The 22,435-nt window shown below is 36.3% G+C and overlaps 1 protein-coding gene across 1 annotated transcript; it reads left to right on the forward strand.

Annotated features, from left to right (window-relative positions):
• Window positions 1-14,853: 14,853 nt before the first annotated feature.
• On the forward strand, window positions 14,854-18,308 carry LOC120159144 (UBP1-associated protein 2C-like). The gene is made up of 2 exons (XM_039169795.1): window positions 14,854-16,285; window positions 17,867-18,308. The coding sequence occupies exon 1, from the start codon at window positions 14,977-14,979 to the stop codon at window positions 16,282-16,284; it is 1,308 nt and encodes a 435-aa protein (XP_039025726.1). The 5' UTR covers window positions 14,854-14,976; the 3' UTR covers window position 16,285; window positions 17,867-18,308.
• The last annotated feature ends 4,127 nt before the right edge of the window (window positions 18,309-22,435 follow it).

Below are 22,435 nucleotides of genomic sequence, written 5' to 3' on the forward strand. Positions count from 1 at the left end.
TAGACCTAATAAAATAACATATATAGTCAGAGATCATATAACTTTTAATAGTCTGAGAATTTAATAAAATAATATTCTATAATCAGGGATCATTTGTGTACTTTACCCTTAAATGATATATACATGTTTTTGCCTAATTCCAGCAGTTAGTTCATTTATGCCAATCTGCAAGGGCTTTTAACCAAAGTTTGCCTAATCTAATTAATTTCAAAAAGTTACTTTTTTTTAATTAAAAATTAAAAGGAGTGGGGGTCCCACGAGCAAAAAGCCTAATTGGAATAGGTGCCATTGCAAATACTTTACCGCAGTGTGTACATCTGTTGGACGAAATTCGTGTGCAATCGACAACCAAGTACATCTACGTTTAGCATCATGCCCCCTTTGATTTATGGTGCAATCAATGCACGTCATCTTCAACCTTGGAATTACACACTTGTCTGAGCATGCCCCTCTCTGTGGGAAACCCTAAACTCGATCGAAACCAGCTCCGTGGTAAATGAATTGATTTTATTTTTTGAGGTCTAAATCTCAAGTGTCAACAAATTTAGGGATGCAATCGTTCAGTTCAAATGGTTAAGAGTTATCATTGAACATGTACTGCATTGTACATATCTCATATTAATAAAAAAACTGAAAAAGAAAAAGGTTAATTTAATCGAATGTTCCCAAATTATGACCAACATTCTAAATTAACGGTAGTTACCGATTAAATGATTAAAATGTAATTTTTTTAAATCAGTGGCCAAAATAAAACATACCAAAGAACAAAAGTGACCTGTTAATTTCATCAAATGTTCCCACAATAGATATTTGGTGCATGTGTATTTACACTTTGATTAACATGTTTTAAATATTTTATATTTCATATTTGAACTTACATTTAATGCCTGGACTAATATAATATAGATAAAATAACTTAATTAATATTGATACTTTAAGGATTCAAATGACATATTTTAAAATTTAAAGATTGATTTCAAATCTGCACCATACATTCAGGACATTTTGTGCAATTAATCCAAAAAAAAACCTTTTATCTCATTGTTTGGTCGTTGCCACTGTTGCAGTGAAAACTCACAACTTCACAATCTCACATGGCATTGAAGTCGAAGTATTAACTCGAACCCTACCTTTAATGTCAACACAGCTTTCATCAACACCAATTTTATTGGTAAATTTTTGGGTAAATTATGCGTTTAGTACTTAAACTATAAATTTTGGTTAGTTTTAGTACTTATATTTTTATTTTTTAAAACTAGACCTGAAGTTTAGTTTTTGTTTCATTTTAGTATCCATGTTCAAAATTTAACATTAATTTTTGAAAAAGTTGAAAGTTTAGGTACTAAAACAGATCAAAACTGATAGTTTAGATACTAAACGCGTTAAGTTTTTAATTATGGGTATTAAATAAAACAAAAACTAAACATTAAGTATTATTTAAAAAAAATGAAAATTTAGGTACTAAAATGGACCAAACTAATATTTTAAGTACTAAATGTATAGTTTACCCATTTTATTTGTTCTTGCAAATTAGGTGAAACTAAATATAATTTAATCATACATATTTATTAAGTTAATTGGATCATACATCTTCAAACTACGACTCTCATTTTAAATTGATCTTTAGACATTTTAGTATTTCAATGTTATCCCTAAACTATGACTCTAATTTTAAACTAGTCTCAAACTTTTGAATATTATAATTTCATCCCTAAACTATGACTCTCATTCTCAATTAAATCAAACTTTTGAATATTCCAATTTCATCTCAAACTATCAACATATGTTAATCACACTCTCTGTTAATGAAACCTTTAGGCCGAGCTATATTATTCTATGTTATTGAACGATATGAGTTCGAGTAAGAAAAAAAAATGGAGTCTTAGTTAGTAAAGAATTGTATGGTAATGTGAAGGGGGTGAAGTGAAATGAAATGATGGAAATTCAACGATCCAACTTTAATTTTGATGGTGAGAGTTTCTTCAAAATAAGGGTATGCACTCCTATCAATGGTGCTTGGTCATTTTCATGTGCTGTGGGACAATGACATAAAATACCCATTTCACGCATCAAATTTGTACAAACCCTAATACTCTTTTTTATAGGGCAAATTATGCGTTTAGTATCTAAACTATTAGTTTTGGTCTGTTTTAGTACCTGAACTTTCAATATTTTTCAAAACCATACCCTAAGTTTAATTTTTATTTTATTTTAGTACTCGTTGTCAGGGATTCAAATAGCAGACGCAGTCACGTTTCCGGTCGCATCGCGTTTGTCGCGATTGCGGACATGGCGGGCGCTATTGAGGGGATTGCGGGTATCACAACCATATAATAACGGTCGTGGAAGGCGTTGCTACCGATAGCGCCCGCGAACAACTATTTAAATCCCTGCCCGTTGTTACAAACTTAACGCGTTTAGTACCCAAACTAAAAATTATGATCAATTTCAGTACCTAAACTTTCTTTTTTTTTTCCAAAACTTAATGCTAAACTTTGAACGGGAAAAAACTAAACTTTAAGTATAGTTTTGAAAAAATTGAATGTTTAGGTACTAAATGTGCAATTTACACTTTTATATATCAAAAAATGGAACTATTGTTATAACCCACATTCACAACCTGGAATCCACAGCTCACATGGATGCAATATTTTTCATTGAAAATGATGTGAAAAATCATGTCCCCATAAATACCATATTACTTTCTCTAGTTTTGCTGCTTTTATAAAGATGATATATACATGATATGTTTTCTTGGCTTGGAATAAAGCAGCAGCTTGTTTCCCCTGTCAATTCCCCCCCCCCCCAGATTCTTTGATGTTTTGTATTCACATTGACATCAACGTTGAAATCGAATCGAGTTGGACCTTTAAATAAACAATATACATAAACACATGTATGAGGGTAAACTTTTTCTTACGAGGAGGTGAAAAAATTATTGATTCGTATAAAGTATCGTAGAAATTATTGTCAGAGATAGGGTAAATGCTATAGTACTCATCGAAGGATGTCAAGAACAACACGTGTCTTTGGGAAAACGTGAAGATTACAATACGTCTCTTACTTTCTTTTACGTATTGTGTTTCCGGTGTCTTCTCTAACACTATAACATTTACTTTATCTAAGAAAATAATTCCTACGAGATACTATAGGCAGGGCCATGGCTGGGTTTTCGGGGGTCCTGTACAAATTCTTATGAAGGGGCCCCTATTTTCTAGATATATTCAATTTCGGGGCAATAATAGTGGCGTTTTTTTGAAAAATGCCGCGATAGATCCATCTATAATGGCGTTTTATCAATAAAACCGTAATAATAGTGACGTTTTTTAAAAAAAACGTCACAATAAATCCATCTATAGTGACGTTTTTTAGAAAAACGCCACTATATATATACTTTTTGAGAGCTTTTTTAAGGGCCTTGTGCGGTCGCGCAGTCTATAGGAAATAATTTCTTTCAAACGCCCCTACATGAAACCATTTGCCTACTACGAGTGATGCGAGGGCTTATCGAACCGGATTTTCTCAATATTGCTTTCGGTCCCTTTTATATTGGGACAGAAAAATTCTGAAACAAATGGAAATTATCAACCACTCTCTAATCAGTGCATGTCCACGTCATCACCGACCATGCACATCCACTCGTATTATTATTATTATTATTATTAAACATTAAAATAAACCTGTTTGAAAAGCAAGGAAATGATTAACATTAATATCTACATGTTTAGAGTTGAGAAAGGCCCTTGTTTTTTTATGCAACATGGAAATCATGTAGGAAAACCAACATTGTAGATCAATGGCTTGTCTCTTTTGTTTTCAAAGGTGAAAATGACCTTTTGCATCAATCTTAATTTCATGGTGAAGAAGCTTGCTCTGATCAACTCGAGTTTGGGCCGAGGCCCAATCTTAATAAATAAAATGGGCCTCTAAGTGAGGCCCAATTTTCATGAATGACATTATACCTCTCCATTCTCATTGATGATTGGGGATTATCTCTTGAGCTCTTTCTAAATTCTTGCTATGGAAAAACGTTGAGATTAGAAATCCCCCCCTACATTCATTTTTATACCAAAAAATTCATTATAATTTAGTGATAAGAATAAATGAGTTATCGAACGAACCAAGCTACTTCTATGGTTAAAAAATGATAGTTATTCTTAGATGATTGAGATTCGAGTATTAACGAGCATAGAGTATTTGACCATTCGTTGTCAAATGTTAAATGGTTGATAGTCTTTAAAACTATACTTAAACTATTAATTTTGATCCGTTTTATACTTAAACTTTCAATCTTTTTCAAAACCATACCTAAACTTTCAATTATAACATAAGAAAATATAATTCAATAGAACATATTGTCTCACCAAAGTATATAATTTACGTGTTAAAATGGAATTATACTTTGTACTATTTTCTAATTTGATTTTCGATGATAAAAACTAGTGGTTGGTATAATTTTCATCCTCAAATTCCTACCAACAAAACCAGAAACAACAATTCATAGGAAAGAAGTTCCCTGCTTGAAACACTCCCTGTTCCCCCCCCGGCCTAAATAAGATTTAATCAAATGTTCTCTCACTCTCTGTTTCACTACTCACCCTCTTCAATCAGCAAACCGAAGACCCGGTTTTTATTCTTCAAATCCCAGTTAATCTCTACAAAGACCGAGTTTTCCCTCACTTTTTCATCAAAAGAATTTCTGGGTATGCAATAAAACCCCCAGCCTTCTCTTCATCTTCTTTGGAGGACGAGTTTGACGTGGAATTAGGCCGTCTTTTGTTTCTGTTGCCAGAGGAGATGAGAGGGAAACTCAGTGAACATGAAGAACTAAGAGAGTTGATTGAAGTGGTTATGGATATAGGGAGGAAACCTTTGGCTATAAGGGGATTCAGCTCCTAAGCCATTTGTTTTTTTAACTATTGGACTAATCATCTTGAATTCTTGAGTTTGGCTGCTGAATCTTGGGCTGAGGAAGTGCGAGGTAAACCTCAGGATCACTTTTTCAAAAGTTGAAGCGCTTAAAAGGTGTGCATAGGCACCTGAATAAAACTTACTATAGTGAACTGCAGGGTCATGTAGCTGATAAGAGAATGAAGTTGGAAGAATGTCAGTTGCTAATTTTTTGGGGGGCTGGCTTCTCGGGAGGATCGGATTAGGGAGGGTCAAGTTTTGAAGGAGTTTAAGGATATGTTAGCTGCCGGCGAAAGTATGTTGAGGCAAAAGTCGAGGGTCCTTTGGCTTAAGGAGGGGGACCAAAACTCAAGGTTTTTTTCATAATACGCTGAAAGTTAAGAATAACAGGGATTCTATAGGGGTTTTGTTTTCTGCTGAAGGGGATAGGATTGATGGTAGGCAACCTATTGCCACTGAAATTGTCTTTTTTTTCAGAATTTGTTGGGGAAGAATGATGGAGCAGTGGTTGCTCCCTCTGTTGGTTTCATGAAGGAGCTACTTAGAGATGGTCTTACTGCTGAGGCACATGATGATTTGGGGAGGAGTGTTTCTAGAGAGGAAGTGTGTTCTGCTATATTCTCGATAAATGGGGACAAGGCACCAGGGCCCAATGGATATACATCCTGCTTCTATAAGAAGGCTTGGAGTGTTGTTGGTGAGGATGTAGTGCAGGCTGTCCTTCACTATTTTCTTACATTGAAGCCTCTAAGGGGTGTCAATACTACTGCTATCACCTTGGTTCCTAAGAAAGCTAGTCCGAGCAATGTTCGTGATTATAGGCCTATATCTTGTTGTCAGGTGCTTTATAAGTGTACTATAAAGATTTTAGAGGGTAGGATGACTAGGTGGTTGCTAGGGAATATATATAAGAGCCAATATGTTTTTGCGAAGGGAAGAAGTATTACTGATAATGTCTTGCTTGCTGAGAATTGGTGAGGGGTTATGGTAGAAGGTGTTTGTCAGCTAGGTGTGCTATAAAAGTCGATCTATAGAAGGCTTTTGACTCGGTGCATTGGGATACTATCTTGTGTGTTCTTGAAGCTTATGGCTTTCTAAAAAATTTTGTTGATTGGATTTGAGGGAATATTAGATCTTCGAGGTATTCAATTGTCATTAATGAAGGATTGAAAGGATATTTTAAGGGTGCTCGGAGAGTAAGACAGGGGGATCCCCTGTCTCTGTATATTTTTTTTTTTTTTGCTAATTATGAATATCATTTCCAAGATGTTGGATGTAGCAGCTGCTCGGGGGGTTTTTCGTTATCATCCAAACTGTAAGAGGCTTGGTATTACTCATCTGAGTTTTGTGGATGATTTTTGGTTTTTTCAAAGGGGAATATGGATTCGGCGGTGGGTATTATGCGTGTTCTGCAGGAGCTCTACAATTGCTTTGGGCTTCTGTTGAATTCCCTTAAAACTGAATTTTTTGTAGATGGTGTGGCTACGAGAATTATCCAGAAAATCAGTGATGCTACTGGCTTCAAGGCTGGGCAGCTTCCTGTCCGTTATCTTGGATTTCCACTGGTCACGAGGAGGCTCACGGAGAAAGACTGTGCCCCGCTCTTGAAGAGGGTTGCTGATCGAATAGGTGTCTGGATTGCTAGATTTCTTTCATTTGCGAGACGGTTATAGTTGATTCAAAGTGTTTTGTACAATGTCCAAGCTTATTGGTGTTGATATTTTATCCTCCCTAAGGCTGTCACTAGAAGATTTGCTCAATTATGTTCGCGCTTTTTCTGGAAGGGTAGTGATATAGGACCCCGAGGCGCTCGCTATAGCTGGGATTAGATATGTAAACTGAAAAAGGAATGAGGTCTTGGGCTTCGTGAGTTGAATACTTGGAATATTGCTTGTATGCTTCAGCATGTTTGGGCACTGGTCGTTAAAACAGATTCTCTTTGGGTGCAATGGGCAGGTGAATTTGTCCTTAAAGGAAGGTCTTTCATGGAGGCTCCTGTTCCAAGGCTGTGTAGTTGGTTTCAGAGAAGGCTATGGGGATTACTTGAAATGGCAGGCTAGTTTGTGGACTGTTGCACGGGTGTTGGGTGCATCTGGGGAGATTCCAGGTGAAGAGGGCTTGGTAGGAGATTAGAAGGAAGAATGAGGGTGTGGGTTGAAATGACCATCCAACTAAGTTGGTAGAACACAAGGTTCTTAACATTGAGATCGTGGGATCGAGTCCCACGAAAGATATTTCATAATTTAGAGGTCTCCCACGGAAGCTGCTCTCAACTTGACGTTGAGGGCAACCTACTATCTTACCTCCCCTACCCATTACATATGGGAATAAGGGTCAGTTAAAAATTAGAGTGTGGGTTAGGTAAGACTCATTTGGTTTCCTCTTTATGTCCCTCATAATGCCTTTATTGCTTCTGGTTTAGGTTATTTTGGTTCATGTTGATTTCGGTTTGAGTTGATTTCGATTTGTATTATTTTCGGTTCAAATCAAATTGGATATAAGTTAATATTGGTCCAATTAAAATTTGAATAAGTTTTGATTCGATTCAAGTATGATCTAAGTTTTGGGTTAAATTTACTAATCATATTCGACTCTATATCATAAATCGATTCGGATAATTAGGTTTGAGTCAAGTTTACGGGCTCTAAATATAACTTAATTAGTACTTGGAATTCGGATAAACATTGGTATTTAAAAAGTGTCAAAGTGGTGATCATATGCTAAGCACTAAATAATGTAAATTAATTAAGGTCAAACCCATTATATGGCAAGTATAAATAAATTGAAGGGTTGACGTGGAAGTCAAACGAAGCGATATCCACATCATCCAAGCACACGCATCGATGTACTGCGACGGTCGTGACGTGGCAGTCGAGTGATTGGCCAGTCGTGCCCCCATCTCCGATTTCCACCTTCCCCTTCTAATGAAACAACATCTAAGACCATAATATGATTTATTAATTACTTCCATTTTTAAAAATTCGATTTTAATAAAAGAAATATACTTTTATATGAATTAGATTTGCGGAAAAGAACGGTATGTTTTTTTAGTTTTATTCAAAATAGGAATCATTCTAATTACGATAAAAAATTTATAATTATAATAGTAAATTAATCAATATAGTTATGATATTTTTCTGTAATAATTGAAACAAAACTATTAACTCAAGATCACACGAGGACCACGAAAGGAAAGATCAAAACCTAATCAATAAAATTGATCAAAGATAGATATAAACATATCTAATTGTATTGGTAAACAAATTACAAAAGAAAATTAAACTACTAAAAGACCATCACAAACCATAAATAAGACTCGAGCGACGTGAAAAACTATCAACGAACACATAATAGGTATCCAAATCCAATCCGAGAGTCCAAAACAAAGAAGATCAACAATATAATAAATAATCGTCATCTTGATCTGTTGTGGCGATGTCAAATCAACCATTAAAATAAGATAAGTAAAAACAACGATCAAACCACAGAAAAAACGTGCAAAAATACAAAAGAAAACGTGCCATTAAAACAAAAAAACATGTCATACAGACAGACTAATTGAAAAAAAAAAGACAATAAAGAAACCGATGACCGACAACCAACATTAAAATTAGTGTCGTCGTTGATCAATAAAGATGAAAAAGAAAATGGATCAACATTGTATCATTAAGAGGAAATTAAGAGGAAAAAGATACTGAATTACTGAGTTGTTAGGTATAGCTTATAAATATACCGGTAAACCTGCGGTACAGTACATGGTTATTTTTGTAAATATGTACTAGGATTTATTTATTATAAAAGGAGATGTAATCAAAACCTATGAGATATTGAATAAAAATTCTAGCGCCGCCTAGGGCACCGAAGACGTAAGTACATTACTAAACCTCGTTAAAATTTTTGTATTCTTTCTGTTTTCTTTACCCGATTTTTCATCCTGAGTCAAACTCTTTATATTATACAAAATGCCAAGGTTACTGACATGGAACACTTTATTTTCTTTTTTGTCAAAATGGTAGAGACTAGAAGATGATCAAACCAAAAGAGGATATCCATAGATTAAAAAAAACAAAGTAAACTTGGATTAGTGGGGCATTAGTTCGATCATCAACATGTCGGTAAAAAAGAACATGCTTTTGGCAACTACGTCGGTCAATGTTCATCTTCTTTATATATACTTTCTTGGACTCACATTGATCATCCCCAGGTGTTGGTTTAAGAACAAGTCAATGCCATGAGCACTGGAAATTTTTCTTCAAATAAAAAGATTATCTTCCCATTCAAATGGTGCTCCATTTGATGGTGATTAAAATAATCTGGAAAAGAAGAAGAAGATGGCCATGAAGTCTATATATAGCTTCTTCATGCACCCCCTAGAAATGCAAATATCAACCTGATTTATACTCTCAATGGCTGGCTTCAAAGTTCTCTTCTGTCTTGCCCTGCATGTTCTGTTCTTGGTTTCGAGTTCCGGGACTAGGCCGTTTCGTGTCGATCCGAAAACAGAACAGGAATCACGGTATAAGCAATTTCCAGGCGTGGACCAGTTACCATTGGCAGATGTTGCAGCAGGTAAAGAGCAGCCTAAAGCAGACATTGTTGAATCCAAGCGTGCATTGATCGAAGAAGCCGTGGGAGCCATTCAAGCGAGCATTCGAAGAAACGGCGGGATACCGATCGAGTCGAACCGATCGAGTCCGGGCGGACCGGATCCTCATCATCATTGATGATCATACATTTTGTTACCGACCGGTTGATTTACACCATAGGAAGAGAAAAACGTCAGAAATTTCATTTCCCACACTTTTTTTGCTTGCTTGCAGTGTAGATCATTTGGTTCATTTGTACCATTGATGTATCAGACTTGGAACTTCAATAAATCTATATATTTATGCATCAAATTCTCTGCAATTTTACCTTTTTTATGCATAATTTTTTTGTCAGAGGTGCTCTATTGGGTATGAATGATAAAATCTTAAAATTACTAGTCTGCCTTATAAAATCTTAAAATTTATATAATAGTCTTTGAAATTATACCTAAATTTATAATGATCCAAATTTATATGATGAGTAATTAGTGGGTGAGTAGATGTGGGGCAGACGGATGCAGAACGGATAAGGTCTAAATCCATCACCTACTCACTCACTACCCACAGTAAGTATGACTTTTTACATCCATATCCGTCCACTATCTCTAAACTTATATCCGGCAGACGGATGCAGAGCGGATAAGGTCTAAATCCATCACCTACTCACTCTCTACCCACAGTAAGTATGATTTTTTACATCCATACCCGCCCACTATCTACTAAACTTATATATATTCCCGCTCCTATTAGAACGAATACGGTGCTAAATCCATGAAATTGTACCCGTCTGTCATCCCTATATGTATAGTCTCCAACTACACGTTGTAGGCAAAAATCATGCCACAACAATTGTGTGTGACAACTATCATCAATCATTCGATAAATATTTATCTAAAAATTTATATTTAAATAAATAAAGAAATAATAATTAAATGATGTGATATATGCTAATACTATACTGTTTCATGTCTATCTATCTATGTATGTCACAATCACATTCATCAATCCAACAAGTTAATCAAGCGGGATCCTACTAAAGAAATCTAAGATGGAACAAGTCAAAAACCAATCGAGGTTCCGACTCGACTCGATCGGGTCAGATTTTTTTTTTAAAATACGGATTCAGGTAGGGTCGGGTCGGTTTTTTTTTTAAAGCACTGTTCGGGTTGGGTCGGGTTTAGGGTGAAAAAATCCGACCTGACTCGACCCGAAAAATATATATAATTTTATCTATATATTTAGAGATAATTATAATATTACCCCTCTATATATAATTTTTTTCAATTAATTCACTATCTTTATTGAATAAAAATATTTTTTTAATTATTTCGGGTCAGGTCGGGTCGGGTTTCTAAGTCATATATTCGGGTCGGGTCGGGTGAAACCTTAATTTCTTCGGATCGGGTCGGGTCACGGGTGGAGGACCCTTTATTCTCGGGTCGGGTCGGGTGACCCAAAAACCCGACCCGACCCGACCCATCCAACATGGGGCAAATTATGAACATGATAGTAGTTGAATACAGATCATAAAGATGAGCTGAATGACTAGAAGGGGAGGAAGATGATGTCATGGAAGAAACCATATATGGACATGTATGCATGTAACATTCTACATATGATGTCTTAATCAGTAGTCGGTTTCACATGTGGATAAGATATGATGGTATAGTTGCATTATCCAAATTCCATCCAATATCTTCTAGGCAAGTAATTCTTTACTCAAGCCCTTGTTTTTCAGACCTAATGATGAAAATTATATAATGTTAAGGGATTAAATAAGGAATTGAAGAAATAAAAAAAATCAAAGACTTCAAATGATTTAGGAGTGTGTGACAAAAAATTTCTCAAAAGAAGACTTCAAATGAGGAAAGAATTGAAGGGAAAAAAAATCAAAGACTAAGAGGTTGTTTGTTTGCCTCTTAATGGAATCATTCAGCGTTGAATGTTGAACCGTTCAACATTCAACGCGTTTGTTTCGCGCCTCTGAATGATTCAGTGCTGATTGATTCAGCACATAAGTACATTCTGAATGATTCAGAGCCATTAAAAACAGCATGTCACATTCAGAGTTAATTCATACAGAGCCTCTGAATCATTCAAGATTTGAATCATTCAACGCTTAATCATTCTGAAGTAAACAAACAACCCCTAAATTATCTTTTTGGTCAAAATAGATACCTAAAATTATCTTATTGGAGTATTTAAAGTATTTCTTAGTTAAAATAAATATTTAAAGTTATTTTTTGGTCAAAATAGGTATTTAAAATTATCTTTTTAGTTAAAATAGATACTTAAAGTATCCAATTTTTTCATCTAAGTACCTAAAGTATTCTTTAATTAATGTTATATGTCAACTTTTTTAGAATTTAGATGAAATTTTTTTGAATAGTTTAGGTACCTATTTTGACATATAATACTTTAGATACATGTTTTGACAAAAAAAAATAACTTTAAATATTTATCGGAAGAAAAAGTCCAAAATATAAAGAAGGTATATTTTCCATATTCATGCATAAGGACAACTTCGAAAATCATTTCCCTTCAATTGGAAGAAAAATGAAGTCTTTGGACAAGACAAGTATGAGCTAAGGATTAAAGGTTGTATTGTCCTCTTGAGCTTTTCGGGTCAACTCAGTAATAATAATAATACAAGATAAGCACTGGACAACAAGAACGACAAGATTTCCGAGTTGCCACACCAATAAAGTAGTGGCCCTTTTGTCTGTTTAATTATGATTCGCTAATTAAGCAAATAAGGGTCGAAAAATAAAGCATCGTGTTGTTGCTGTTTTTTTTTTGGTCTAAAAACGTTAATGGAGGTGAGTCAGGAAAGCAGAAAATCAGCTGTGTTTTGTGGGGTTAAGGACAAAACCATTTTCTGTTTAGTTTTATCCGATTATACGTCGATGTTCCATTACATCAATGTCTTATATGATCATTGTCATTTCAGTCTTGTCCCATTGCTTCCCAGGTTGATCTCCTTCACTATATAAGCTTATTGGTAAGTTTGTTGTTGATATAGCTTCGTTTTCTTCTTGTTTGAAACTTTTTCCATGGCTAATGCTTCTATTTCTGGGCTGGTGCTGTTGTTCATCATCATTGTGTTGATGCTTATGATGGTGCGCTGTGAATCAAGGTCTTATGATTACGGTGAGCCGACCGTGGCTGGAAAGATCGATAGCATGACTATGTTGGAGAAACTCGGTTACGATTTATCGAAAATCGGGTATTACAGAAGAATGTTGAGTGGTAGCCCGGAGAGAATCTCGCCCGGAGGACCGGATCCTCAGCATCACTTTTAATCATCAGCAGCAGCTTTGAAGTAGATGATCAGAGAATTGCAGGGTGTTGTGTCGGTTCTTTTTAGTGGAAATTTTAGGCCTCTTGAACCTGTAGGACTCTAGACAGAACCGAGAGCTGTAATGATAGGCATTGTAAGAGTCCTGTTAATGCTCGAGTTGTGATAAATGTGGAACTTTTATTTCAATAACAGTCTTTATTTTCATGAAAGTTGTGGATATATTAAATGAAGTGTTTATCTAACTGACAAGGCATTGCTAGAAGGATCAGGGTAAGATCGAGCCCTCGAGGCGCCGATGTCGGGTTCATAAACACGTCGACGATGTTGTAGATTTTGTACAGCTCCGAAGCGTCCAATGTGCCTAAAACCTTCACATTTGAGCCCTGTTGCTCTGCATACCTTTTGTCCCACGGATCAGATTCTGCTACAAGCAGATATAGAACAGTTTATGTTTCGAGGGATTCCGATACCATGCTTTTTCCGGGACGTTGCACCGGCTTCCGAGCACGAACTTCATCGATCACATGGACGTTCCTAGGAGGGGAGCTCATAGATGTTGACATGTACCTTACCAACACTATTGGTTATACACATGTTTATGTACGGCCTTGGAAAGAACTTGATCTCATCATCTACTAGTTTGCAAGTGTTATCCGTCAGATAATCTACAAATTTTACTTTCAGACTCTTTTAGAAGTTTGTCAAGTGTTATCCGCCAATAGGATACTACTTTATTAAGTCACTCAACTATTAAAAGTTACAAAATGGTATTTCGACTATAGAGTGTTGATTTGTTGAGTTCCTCGACTATTAAAAGTTACAAAATTATCACTTAGCTATTCATTATGTTTTAAACTCGTTTTTTTCATTAAAAAATTGATGATTATCTAAGCTGAACATTAACATGATGATTGAAATATGATAGTCGTTTGAGATTCTTAGATCATATTTTATCATATCACAATTGGCATGTAAACATTCAACTTAGAATATCATCAATTTTTAGCGGAAAATGACGAGTTTGTAACATAATAAATAGTTGAGTGATCATTTTGTAACTTTTAATAATCGAGGGACTTAATAAAGTAATATACTATAGTCGGGGGACCATTTGTGTACTTTACCCATAACATTTTTATAAAATATTGGCTTAATGTCCAAATAAGTGTCCAAACTATACCTTTTGTGTCAAATAAGTGTCTAACGTTACAAACGTTAGCCTTTTAGGTGCTCGAACCATCAACGACATTAGTTATTCTCGTTAAGTGACACATGTCATTACATAGTAATTTTAATTTTTTTAAATATTAAAAATATTATTATATTTATATAAAACCCTAACTTTTCTTATATTATAAAACAACCCCAAAATCCAAAATCCTAACTTTAATCTGCTGTCGCCGTCCTCTTCGACCATGACCATAACTGCCGAAGTAGTCCTTGCCATCATCTTAGTTATATGTCATCGTAGTTTTCGTTGATTCATTGATGGAATCACGTGAGATCGATATTTTCATCATAGGGTTCGTGGGATTTAAAAAGTCAATTTATCATCGATCGATCGTTAATCGGTGACGATTTCATAGGATTTTGGTCGCCGGCGGAAGGGAGGTCGGGTGGAATTTCTTCGCGGCAAAGGGTGGCTGTCGTCATGGGTTTAGGGGTTGAAATGAATGTTTTCAAAGATTAGGGGCTATTTCAAAATTTATGTGTTTTCTTTTTTAAAAATATATAATTTTATTTTATCTTTTAATTTTATATTAAAATTTTAAAATTACCAGGTTGTGAAACATGTCACTTAACGAAAAACTAACTCTGTTGATGGTCCAACACCTAAAGTGCTAACGTTTGTAACGTTAAGCACCTAGATGGACAAAAAAATGTAAGTACTTATTTGACACAAAAAGTATAATTTGGGCACTTATTTGGGCATTAAACCTAAAATATTCTGTTTTATTCTCAGCTGAGCCCAAATTTCAAAACAAAAATTTGTTGGCCCAAAACCAAACCGGCTTACAAGTTCAGACATAAAAACCGCGAGGTCCCCAAGGCTATAAAAACAAAACACACGTACAATTCTCCTTCTCTTTTATCTTCAATATCAAGTCGAAAGTCGGTGCCTGTTTTCTTTTGCGAGTTTCCTAGGGTTAGGGTTTTAAAGGCGAAGAATCCTCAAAGATGCAATTCATGGATCCGATCAAAAAGCGCAAGCTTGATGAAAACGGTGCAGTTTCAGCCATAACAGAACCTGATCCAATCATCAAACTTACCCCACAAGATGGCCGCAAACTAATCGAGCGCTTCACCCTCGAGCAGCTCCTGGACATCCTTCAAGAAGCCGTCTGTCGCCACGTCGACGTTCTATCTGCCGTCCGATCTATCGCCGACCAGGACCCATCTCAACGGAAGCTCTTCATCCGTGGGTTGGGTTGGGATACCACAACTGACGGCCTTCGTTCGCACTTTTCTGTCTATGGGGAACTCGAAGAAGCGGTTGTTATCCTCGACAAGACTACCGGGAAATCGAAAGGGTATGGGTTTATTACGTTTAAGCATGTTGATGGTGCTTTTCTTGCTCTTAAAGAACCTAGTAAGAAAATTGACGGAAGGGTTACGGTGACACAGCTGGCGGCGGGGGGTAATTCGGGGATGAATAGTAACCCGGTGGATGTTCATATGAGGAAGATTTATGTAGCCAATGTACCGTATGATATGCCGGCGGATAAGTTATTGGGTCATTTTGCTCAGTATGGGGAAATAGAAGAGGGGCCTTTGGGTTTCGATAAGCAGACGGGGAAATCAAGGGGATTTACTCTTTTTGTTTATAAGACTGCAGAAGGGGCTCAGGCAGCGTTAGTGGAGCCGGTGAAGAACATTGATGGGAGACTAATGAATTGTAAGCTGGCTATTGAAGGGAAAAAAGGGAAGCAAGGACAAGATGGGATGGTGCAAAGTGGAGGTGCAGCTCCGGTTAATGCAGAGATGGGAATGGGAGGACCTGGTGGAGGATACGGTGGGCCTGGCGGACCGGGTGGTTATGGTGGGTTTTCAGGTGGACTGCAAGGGCCGCCCGGTCCAATGGGTCATCCTCATCCCTTGAATTCATCAGGAGTTGGAGTGGGGGCTTTGAGTGGAAACGGAGTTGCTGGTGGTGGTTATGGATCTGGACTTGGTGGTCCCTATGCTGGGTACGGTGGTCCAGGTCCAGCTGGCTATGCTGGAACAGGTTCAACCGGCTATGGTGGGTTGAGTACTGCTGGTGCTGGCGCAGGGGGTGCGTTGCCTGCTGCAGCTGGAGGATCTTCATTGTATAGATTGCCGAATAGTTCTGTTGGGATGCCGACTGGTGGTTATCCAGAGGCTGCTCATTATAGCTTGTCTTCCGCAGGTGCATTCCCTAATCAGCTTCACCAAGGAGCTGGGGCATCCCCTGCTCCAAGAGTTCCACCCGGTGCTATGTATCCCAGTGGGCCACCTTTCTACTGAGGTTGTTTTCCATGATTTACCATTCTTTAAATTCATGTTTTATGTGTTTTTGACTCAGCTGATAATTTAGATCGAGTTAATTTTTGTGTTTGTGTTTGCTGATGTGCTTATCGTGGGTATTATTCCTTGTGTGTAATTGCTTCAAAAGTTTTGGTTTTTTACCTGCTTTGTTCCGTAAGAATGTGTTGCTTGCGTGCTAATATGCTTGTATAGTTGTCTACATGCAGTTTTACTTTGCTTTTGTAGAATATAATATATGTGGTCAAATTTTGTTGTGTTTTTAAATGGCTTAGTGTTGAACATTAGCCTTATTATTTCATTTTTATGTCCGAATCTTTTTTGAGAATGATATGCCTGTATTGTACTGCTGGTGGTTAATATCTATGCTAGAAGCTTTTGATTGAGTTTTTTATTACGGGTCAATTGATTCCTGCTGGTTAGTGAAATTATCCAAAAGACTGTTGTAAACATTCAAAATGAAGGATATAAATGTCATTATATTTCCATTTTAATATTCCTGTATGCAATCAAGAAAATTATGATTTCCTCTAGTTACTGAACTTCTTTCATACTCCACCTGTTTATTACAACTTTTGTATTTATTTTCTCCTAAATAGTGGTTGTGCTAAAATTTCCTTATTTTAGTATGGCATTAAGATTTCCCCCTGTGGCTTACCGAATATTGATATCTTTATTTTCCATTTGCCTTGTGTTGGAAGGCATATTATTATCTCGAGTCTAATCATGGCTAGAGAACCATTTTCAGTGTGTGGATTATACTACTTGTTGGAATGTACTGAATGAATTGTTGTGTTGATAAGCATTCTTCAGATATGGTACTACCAGTTAGGGAACAAATATTTTCTATTGAGATTGTATTAGATTCAATCTGTGTAATCAGTTCCCCAGATATGGTGGCAGTTCTCTTTTGTGTTTGAGTTTGCTGTCCCTTTTTCATGTGTATGCAGTTTTTTTAGTGTCTTACTTGGTTGTATTATCAATATTGCCCATGATTGTGTATTTCATTTTATTGCATGCAAGGACAAAAAGAGTAGATATCAATCTCAATATGGTGCCTTGTATTTGGTCACTATCTACAGTTCAACTTGCCTTAAACGTGTCATTTTTGCATTGTAGTTCATTTTTCTTATTTGCTTCTGGTGTTTAGCATGCATTTTTTCTGTTTGTTTTAATTGTTGGCTAGTCTGACTATAACTAAATATATTATCTTCATCTTTTTTAAAATGAAATCTAGCTTTTTTTGGTTTTCAAATTCTCTTGAGGAAAGTTTTTAACACTGTGGAGTCGTATGATTCCCTTTTTTTTATGTTTTGTGGTGCTAATTAGATAGAAGATGTATTTGGTTGACTGATTACCGCAAGGTCTGTGTGTTTCTGTTTGCACTTTGAGTTTGACAAGGGACAAACATCTGAGGTGATCCCTTCAAGTAAGCACATTGGGCATGTGCGTGTGTTTTTGTTTCCCTAGATTTGCTTTAATACATTGTTTCCAATTAGTTTTTGACCTTTCTGCTTGATGATGTAAAATGATGAATTGGGTTGTTAATGGGTGTTTGATTCAGGTTTATGACAGCTTGTTGGACGGAGATGCTTTTTGTGGTTCTGGTGATTGCTTGCCTGAATGCAGACTATATGTACTCTGGCTAGATGAATGTATTAGCTGGGCTCTTACAGCCACTTCTCTTGATTTGCACCTCTAAGATGTTTTTTTTCTTTTCTTTTTTGGTCGTTGTAGTGCTGGTTGGCAAACATATGGTGTAGATTATTTTTCTATGTTTTGTTAGCAAACTTTGTTCCTGCGGTACCTTTTAGCCATTAGTATAATTTTTTAATAATACAAGTAATGACTTTTTTTTCCTATTTTCACTGGTATGTGGTTGTTATTGAATCTCCTCTTTGTGGAATTATACATTTTTCTTGGTTGATATCACTCTTCATGTTGAGTTTTCTATTGCTTACTCTGATGGACTACTAATAACATATATTCAGCTTATTTTTATTGAACTTGAATGTAATTCTTTATTTTGCTATATAAATTAATTGGTTGTACAGAACTTTCCCTGGAGAAGTGTTACAGCACCCTTGTTTTCTTTTGGGTGTGGACAAAGTTCACACACCATTTTTTCTGATGTAAACTTTTGCATCCTTGTTACAACTTTTTCTGTACCTGACATAATTATGTGTTAGGATTGTCACCCAAAGATGATTTCAAGATTATCGTGTCATCAGTTTGTCATATAGTTGAGAGTTTCAGTGATCTTTGACTCTTCATCTGATACTTGCCTGGCACACCTTTTTCCCAAGTTTTTTTCTGGTTTGTTCAATGTGCAAAATTGTTAGAATGCCCCAATATCATGGACTTTCTGAGTGGGTTCTTACTTCAATGGCGAACCTAATGATGTGAGAACAAATATTTCATTAAGTATACCTGTGATTTGTTCGGTTGCTTCTTCATCTTGTGCTGCAATTTGTTGAGTGTTGGTGTGTACTTAGCGGTTTACTTGTATAATACCAGTGGTCTTTTTCCGGTTTTGTTGAATTTGTAAAGGTGCTCTTGCTTGTACCAATTCATTGGCGACCTGAACTTTCTCTCATCTACTTCAACTGTCTCTGGTGTCTGTCTTCTTTGTCGGTCGACGTGTATTTTTTTAATCCAGTGGACTGTCTATGTTAGGTATTTTGATAGGTTTGGGGGAGACCTGTTGAAATGCCAACTTTCCCCCCCCCCCCTTTTGTTTGGCAGGGGCTGTCCCTGCAACTAACAACCAGATTTCTGTAAATGATGAAAACGTTAAAGTTACTTGCTGAAACCAAAGTCAATAGCCCTGTTGGAACACTTTCCTTGTGGGTTATGCTCGTGATAGCTGATTTTGTTATCTTTACCTATTGGATTCTCTTGGCATGTTCCTCTAAAAAGAGGTTCTTGTTGCGAATGAATGAGTGTTTTTTCAAGTGGTTTTTATAGAAACCCTTATGTTCTATCTGACTCGTTGTTGCCAAAATTATGCTTCAAATACAGTTTTCCATTTTGCTGTATCTTGAGCTTTTGACAATGATTCTTTGTTGAGATTAAATATTTTTCTTAGATGTTTACGAAAATAGGAGCCGTTTGCTTGATTTAACTAGTTTCATTGTCATACTCTTTGGATTTTCCGCGTATATCTCTATGTCGCGTTCAATAATATATGTTTTCTGCCGAGGAATAGGGGGCATATTACTCCTTTTAAGGATGGGGTAGGTAGTGAAGTTGTATTGCTGATATGAATTTGCTGGTGTTGGTGGGATTGTGATGCTCTTTTATCATATATTTTAACTGGCATTGGTACCTTCTTTTTCTTCTTTCCTTCCATTGCCGAGGAGCACTGTTGGGGGGCATAAAACCAACCAACCAACCTCAAAGATGAGATGGAAGCCTAGTTGGAGCAACCACAGGCACAGCATGCAAAGATGGATACGGGAGGATACTAACGATAAAGACGGACTCGATTCTCTACCGGAGGATACCGATCGTTAGTTTCTGGAGATGTCATTCCCTACCCTGGAGATTTCTGAATTGGTGTAGCAATCCATGGAGGAAGAGAGGGAATGGGGCCAACATATTTCTTTTTCAAATTCAGCCTTTGTTTTCAACCATCTAGAAATGAAAAACTCGGTTTTTGACAATTCCAATGATATGTTGGCTTAATGCTAATCAGAATCTGACGTTTTCTGATCAATTGCTTGATTGTTTGCGATGTGGGAAAATGAAAAGATGCTCTAAAGACTAATATTATTTGATCAGTAAAAGTAGATTACAACTGTCAATGAGTTTGTTACAAGTGGTCATTTTTGGTGGGCACCCCGACTTAAAACTTTTTTTATGTAAAAAAATTACTACCTTTTAGAATCATTTTAATTATAAGTTGTTTAAACAAAAGATGTAATTTTTTAATATTTGTACACCAAAAAGTTTTAAACTTTCTTTGTTTTTGGATATAAAAGATCGGAACTTTTTTTATAAAAAAATAACTCAAAAAACGTCAAATAACCATATGGCAGTAGCCACTGTAAAACAGTGAAGAGTAGTAGCTTATAAATACAAAACGTCCCAGGCTTTTCCTCCTCCTCGAGCCTGTCGAACAATTGTTTTTTTCTGGTTTGCCTTGTGGATTTAAGTTTTTATTTAGACTCTAATAATCCTTCTTCAAATGATCATTCTTTCTACAGTTGTAACACTTTAAATTCTTCTTGCTCCTCGACTTCGATCTACCATGTTTGTGACTGCTGCTTTGGCCACGTTCTGTTGATCTCCCTCTTATCGTTGTCAACGCTTCTGCTTGTTGCAGATTTACTTGTCTGTCTTTCTTGTTCTTGCGCCGATTTTCTTCTTGTAGAACAACAGCTGCAACATCATCAAAGACTAGACTAGTGACATTACTGTTTGTCAAGTTGATTATGAGTTGATCATACGAATCAGATAGACTTTGAAGTAGAAGTTCAACACGTTCTTGTTCTCCTATTGTACATCTTAAGGATGTAAGCTAAGAAAATAACGTGTTCAGTGTGTTTAAGTGCTCCGTCACTGAAGTAGATTCTGGCATACGAAGAGTGTACAATTTCCTCTTAAGGAAAATTTTATTGTGCAACGATGTGGTTTCGTACAATTTGGTGAGATTATCTCATATCTCCTTAGCTGTTTTCTTTTCCTCGATGCTTGACAATATTTCATCTGCTAATGCTAGATGAAAGTTTGCCATAGCATTCCCGTCCATTTCTATCCATTTGTTGTCATCTGTCTTTCCTCGGGATGGCCTTCATCTTCAATTTCCACAATGAGAAATTTCTCCCATTAAATTTTTCAATATCAAATTTCGTTGCCATAGCTTCTATTACGGATAGCTCCCACTATTTCACTATCGTGAATAGTTCTCTGGAACCTTCAAAGAATGGGTAATACCTTCTTACTTTCTTATGTTGGAGGATCCACCTTTTGGTGGCAACCACAAAGACAATAAGCAGATATTACACACTCTAATCTAGCTCTGATACCAATTGTTGCGGAAGAAGGCTATCGTATAGAGCAAAATCGCAACTGATAATTTGAGAAAATAAAAATGAAGATAAAAGAGACACACAATTTACGTGAAAAACTCCTAAAAATTATTAGGGTAAAAACCACGGGCAACGGTAGAAGGATTTTACTATGAGAAAATAGGAATTAAACCTCTCTCGATCTACCAAGGAGAAAACAATGATAATTCTCTCTAGATAAAAAGGAGAAAACAACTCTCAAGAAACTCTCTAAAATCTCTCTAGTATTGGAAGAAAACTAGAATGCTTTGGGATGATTTTGAAGCTAAATGAGCTAGGGTATTTATAGTTGAAGCTTTAAGGACTAATTTGTAAATACCCTAAATTACAATGACTAATTGCATAGTTTTATCATCCAAAATTTTCAACAATTTAGTGGTCAAATTTGACCAATTTTACCACCCCATGAATGCCACCAAATTGTCACTCATAATGTTGACAATTGATGCAATTTGGTGTGCCAATTTTCAACATTATCTTCTTGGAATCACTCTCTAATGTTATTCTCGTGATGCCAATGAATTTTGCAAAATGAATACCTTGGAGGATTGCTAAAGTTTCTGCCATAAACACTGAGGCAATGCGGTGATTGTGAATAAAACCAGCACCATCTCTGGTTATGAAACCTGAGCAAGATTTCTGGTGTGCATGGGAGAAGCAAGCATCAACGTTCAACTTTGCTGTGGGCTCAAGGGAAGGCGTCCATTGGGCCAAAACATGAGTGTGTGGATGGAGCAGTGAGGAGGAAACATCCTGCATTTCCGTACAGTGGCTACAAACAAAGGTGACAACATTCTCCTCTGATTGGTATTGGTGTTCATAGATAAATCTATTTCTTGCATACCAAAGAGACCAAATAGTGATTGCAATAGTAATGTGTTTACCTTTGTGATGAGTCCTAAAAAGCCAATCCTTGAAACAACGGTTGCTTGCCTCGTCTGACCACCGAATATCTAGTAACCTCCGCACATTCCTTGCTTATGGACAATCCCTACCAACATGGTTATTGTCTTCAAATGACTGGTTGCATCTAGGACAGGAATTGCTATTACTGACACGCT

The sequence above is a fragment of the Hibiscus syriacus genome, unplaced genomic scaffold (assembly GCF_006381635.1).
Source record: "Hibiscus syriacus cultivar Baekdansim isolate YM2019G1 unplaced genomic scaffold, ASM638163v2 tig00111342_pilon, whole genome shotgun sequence".
In the NCBI taxonomy this organism is placed as follows: Eukaryota; Viridiplantae; Streptophyta; class Magnoliopsida; order Malvales; family Malvaceae; genus Hibiscus; species Hibiscus syriacus.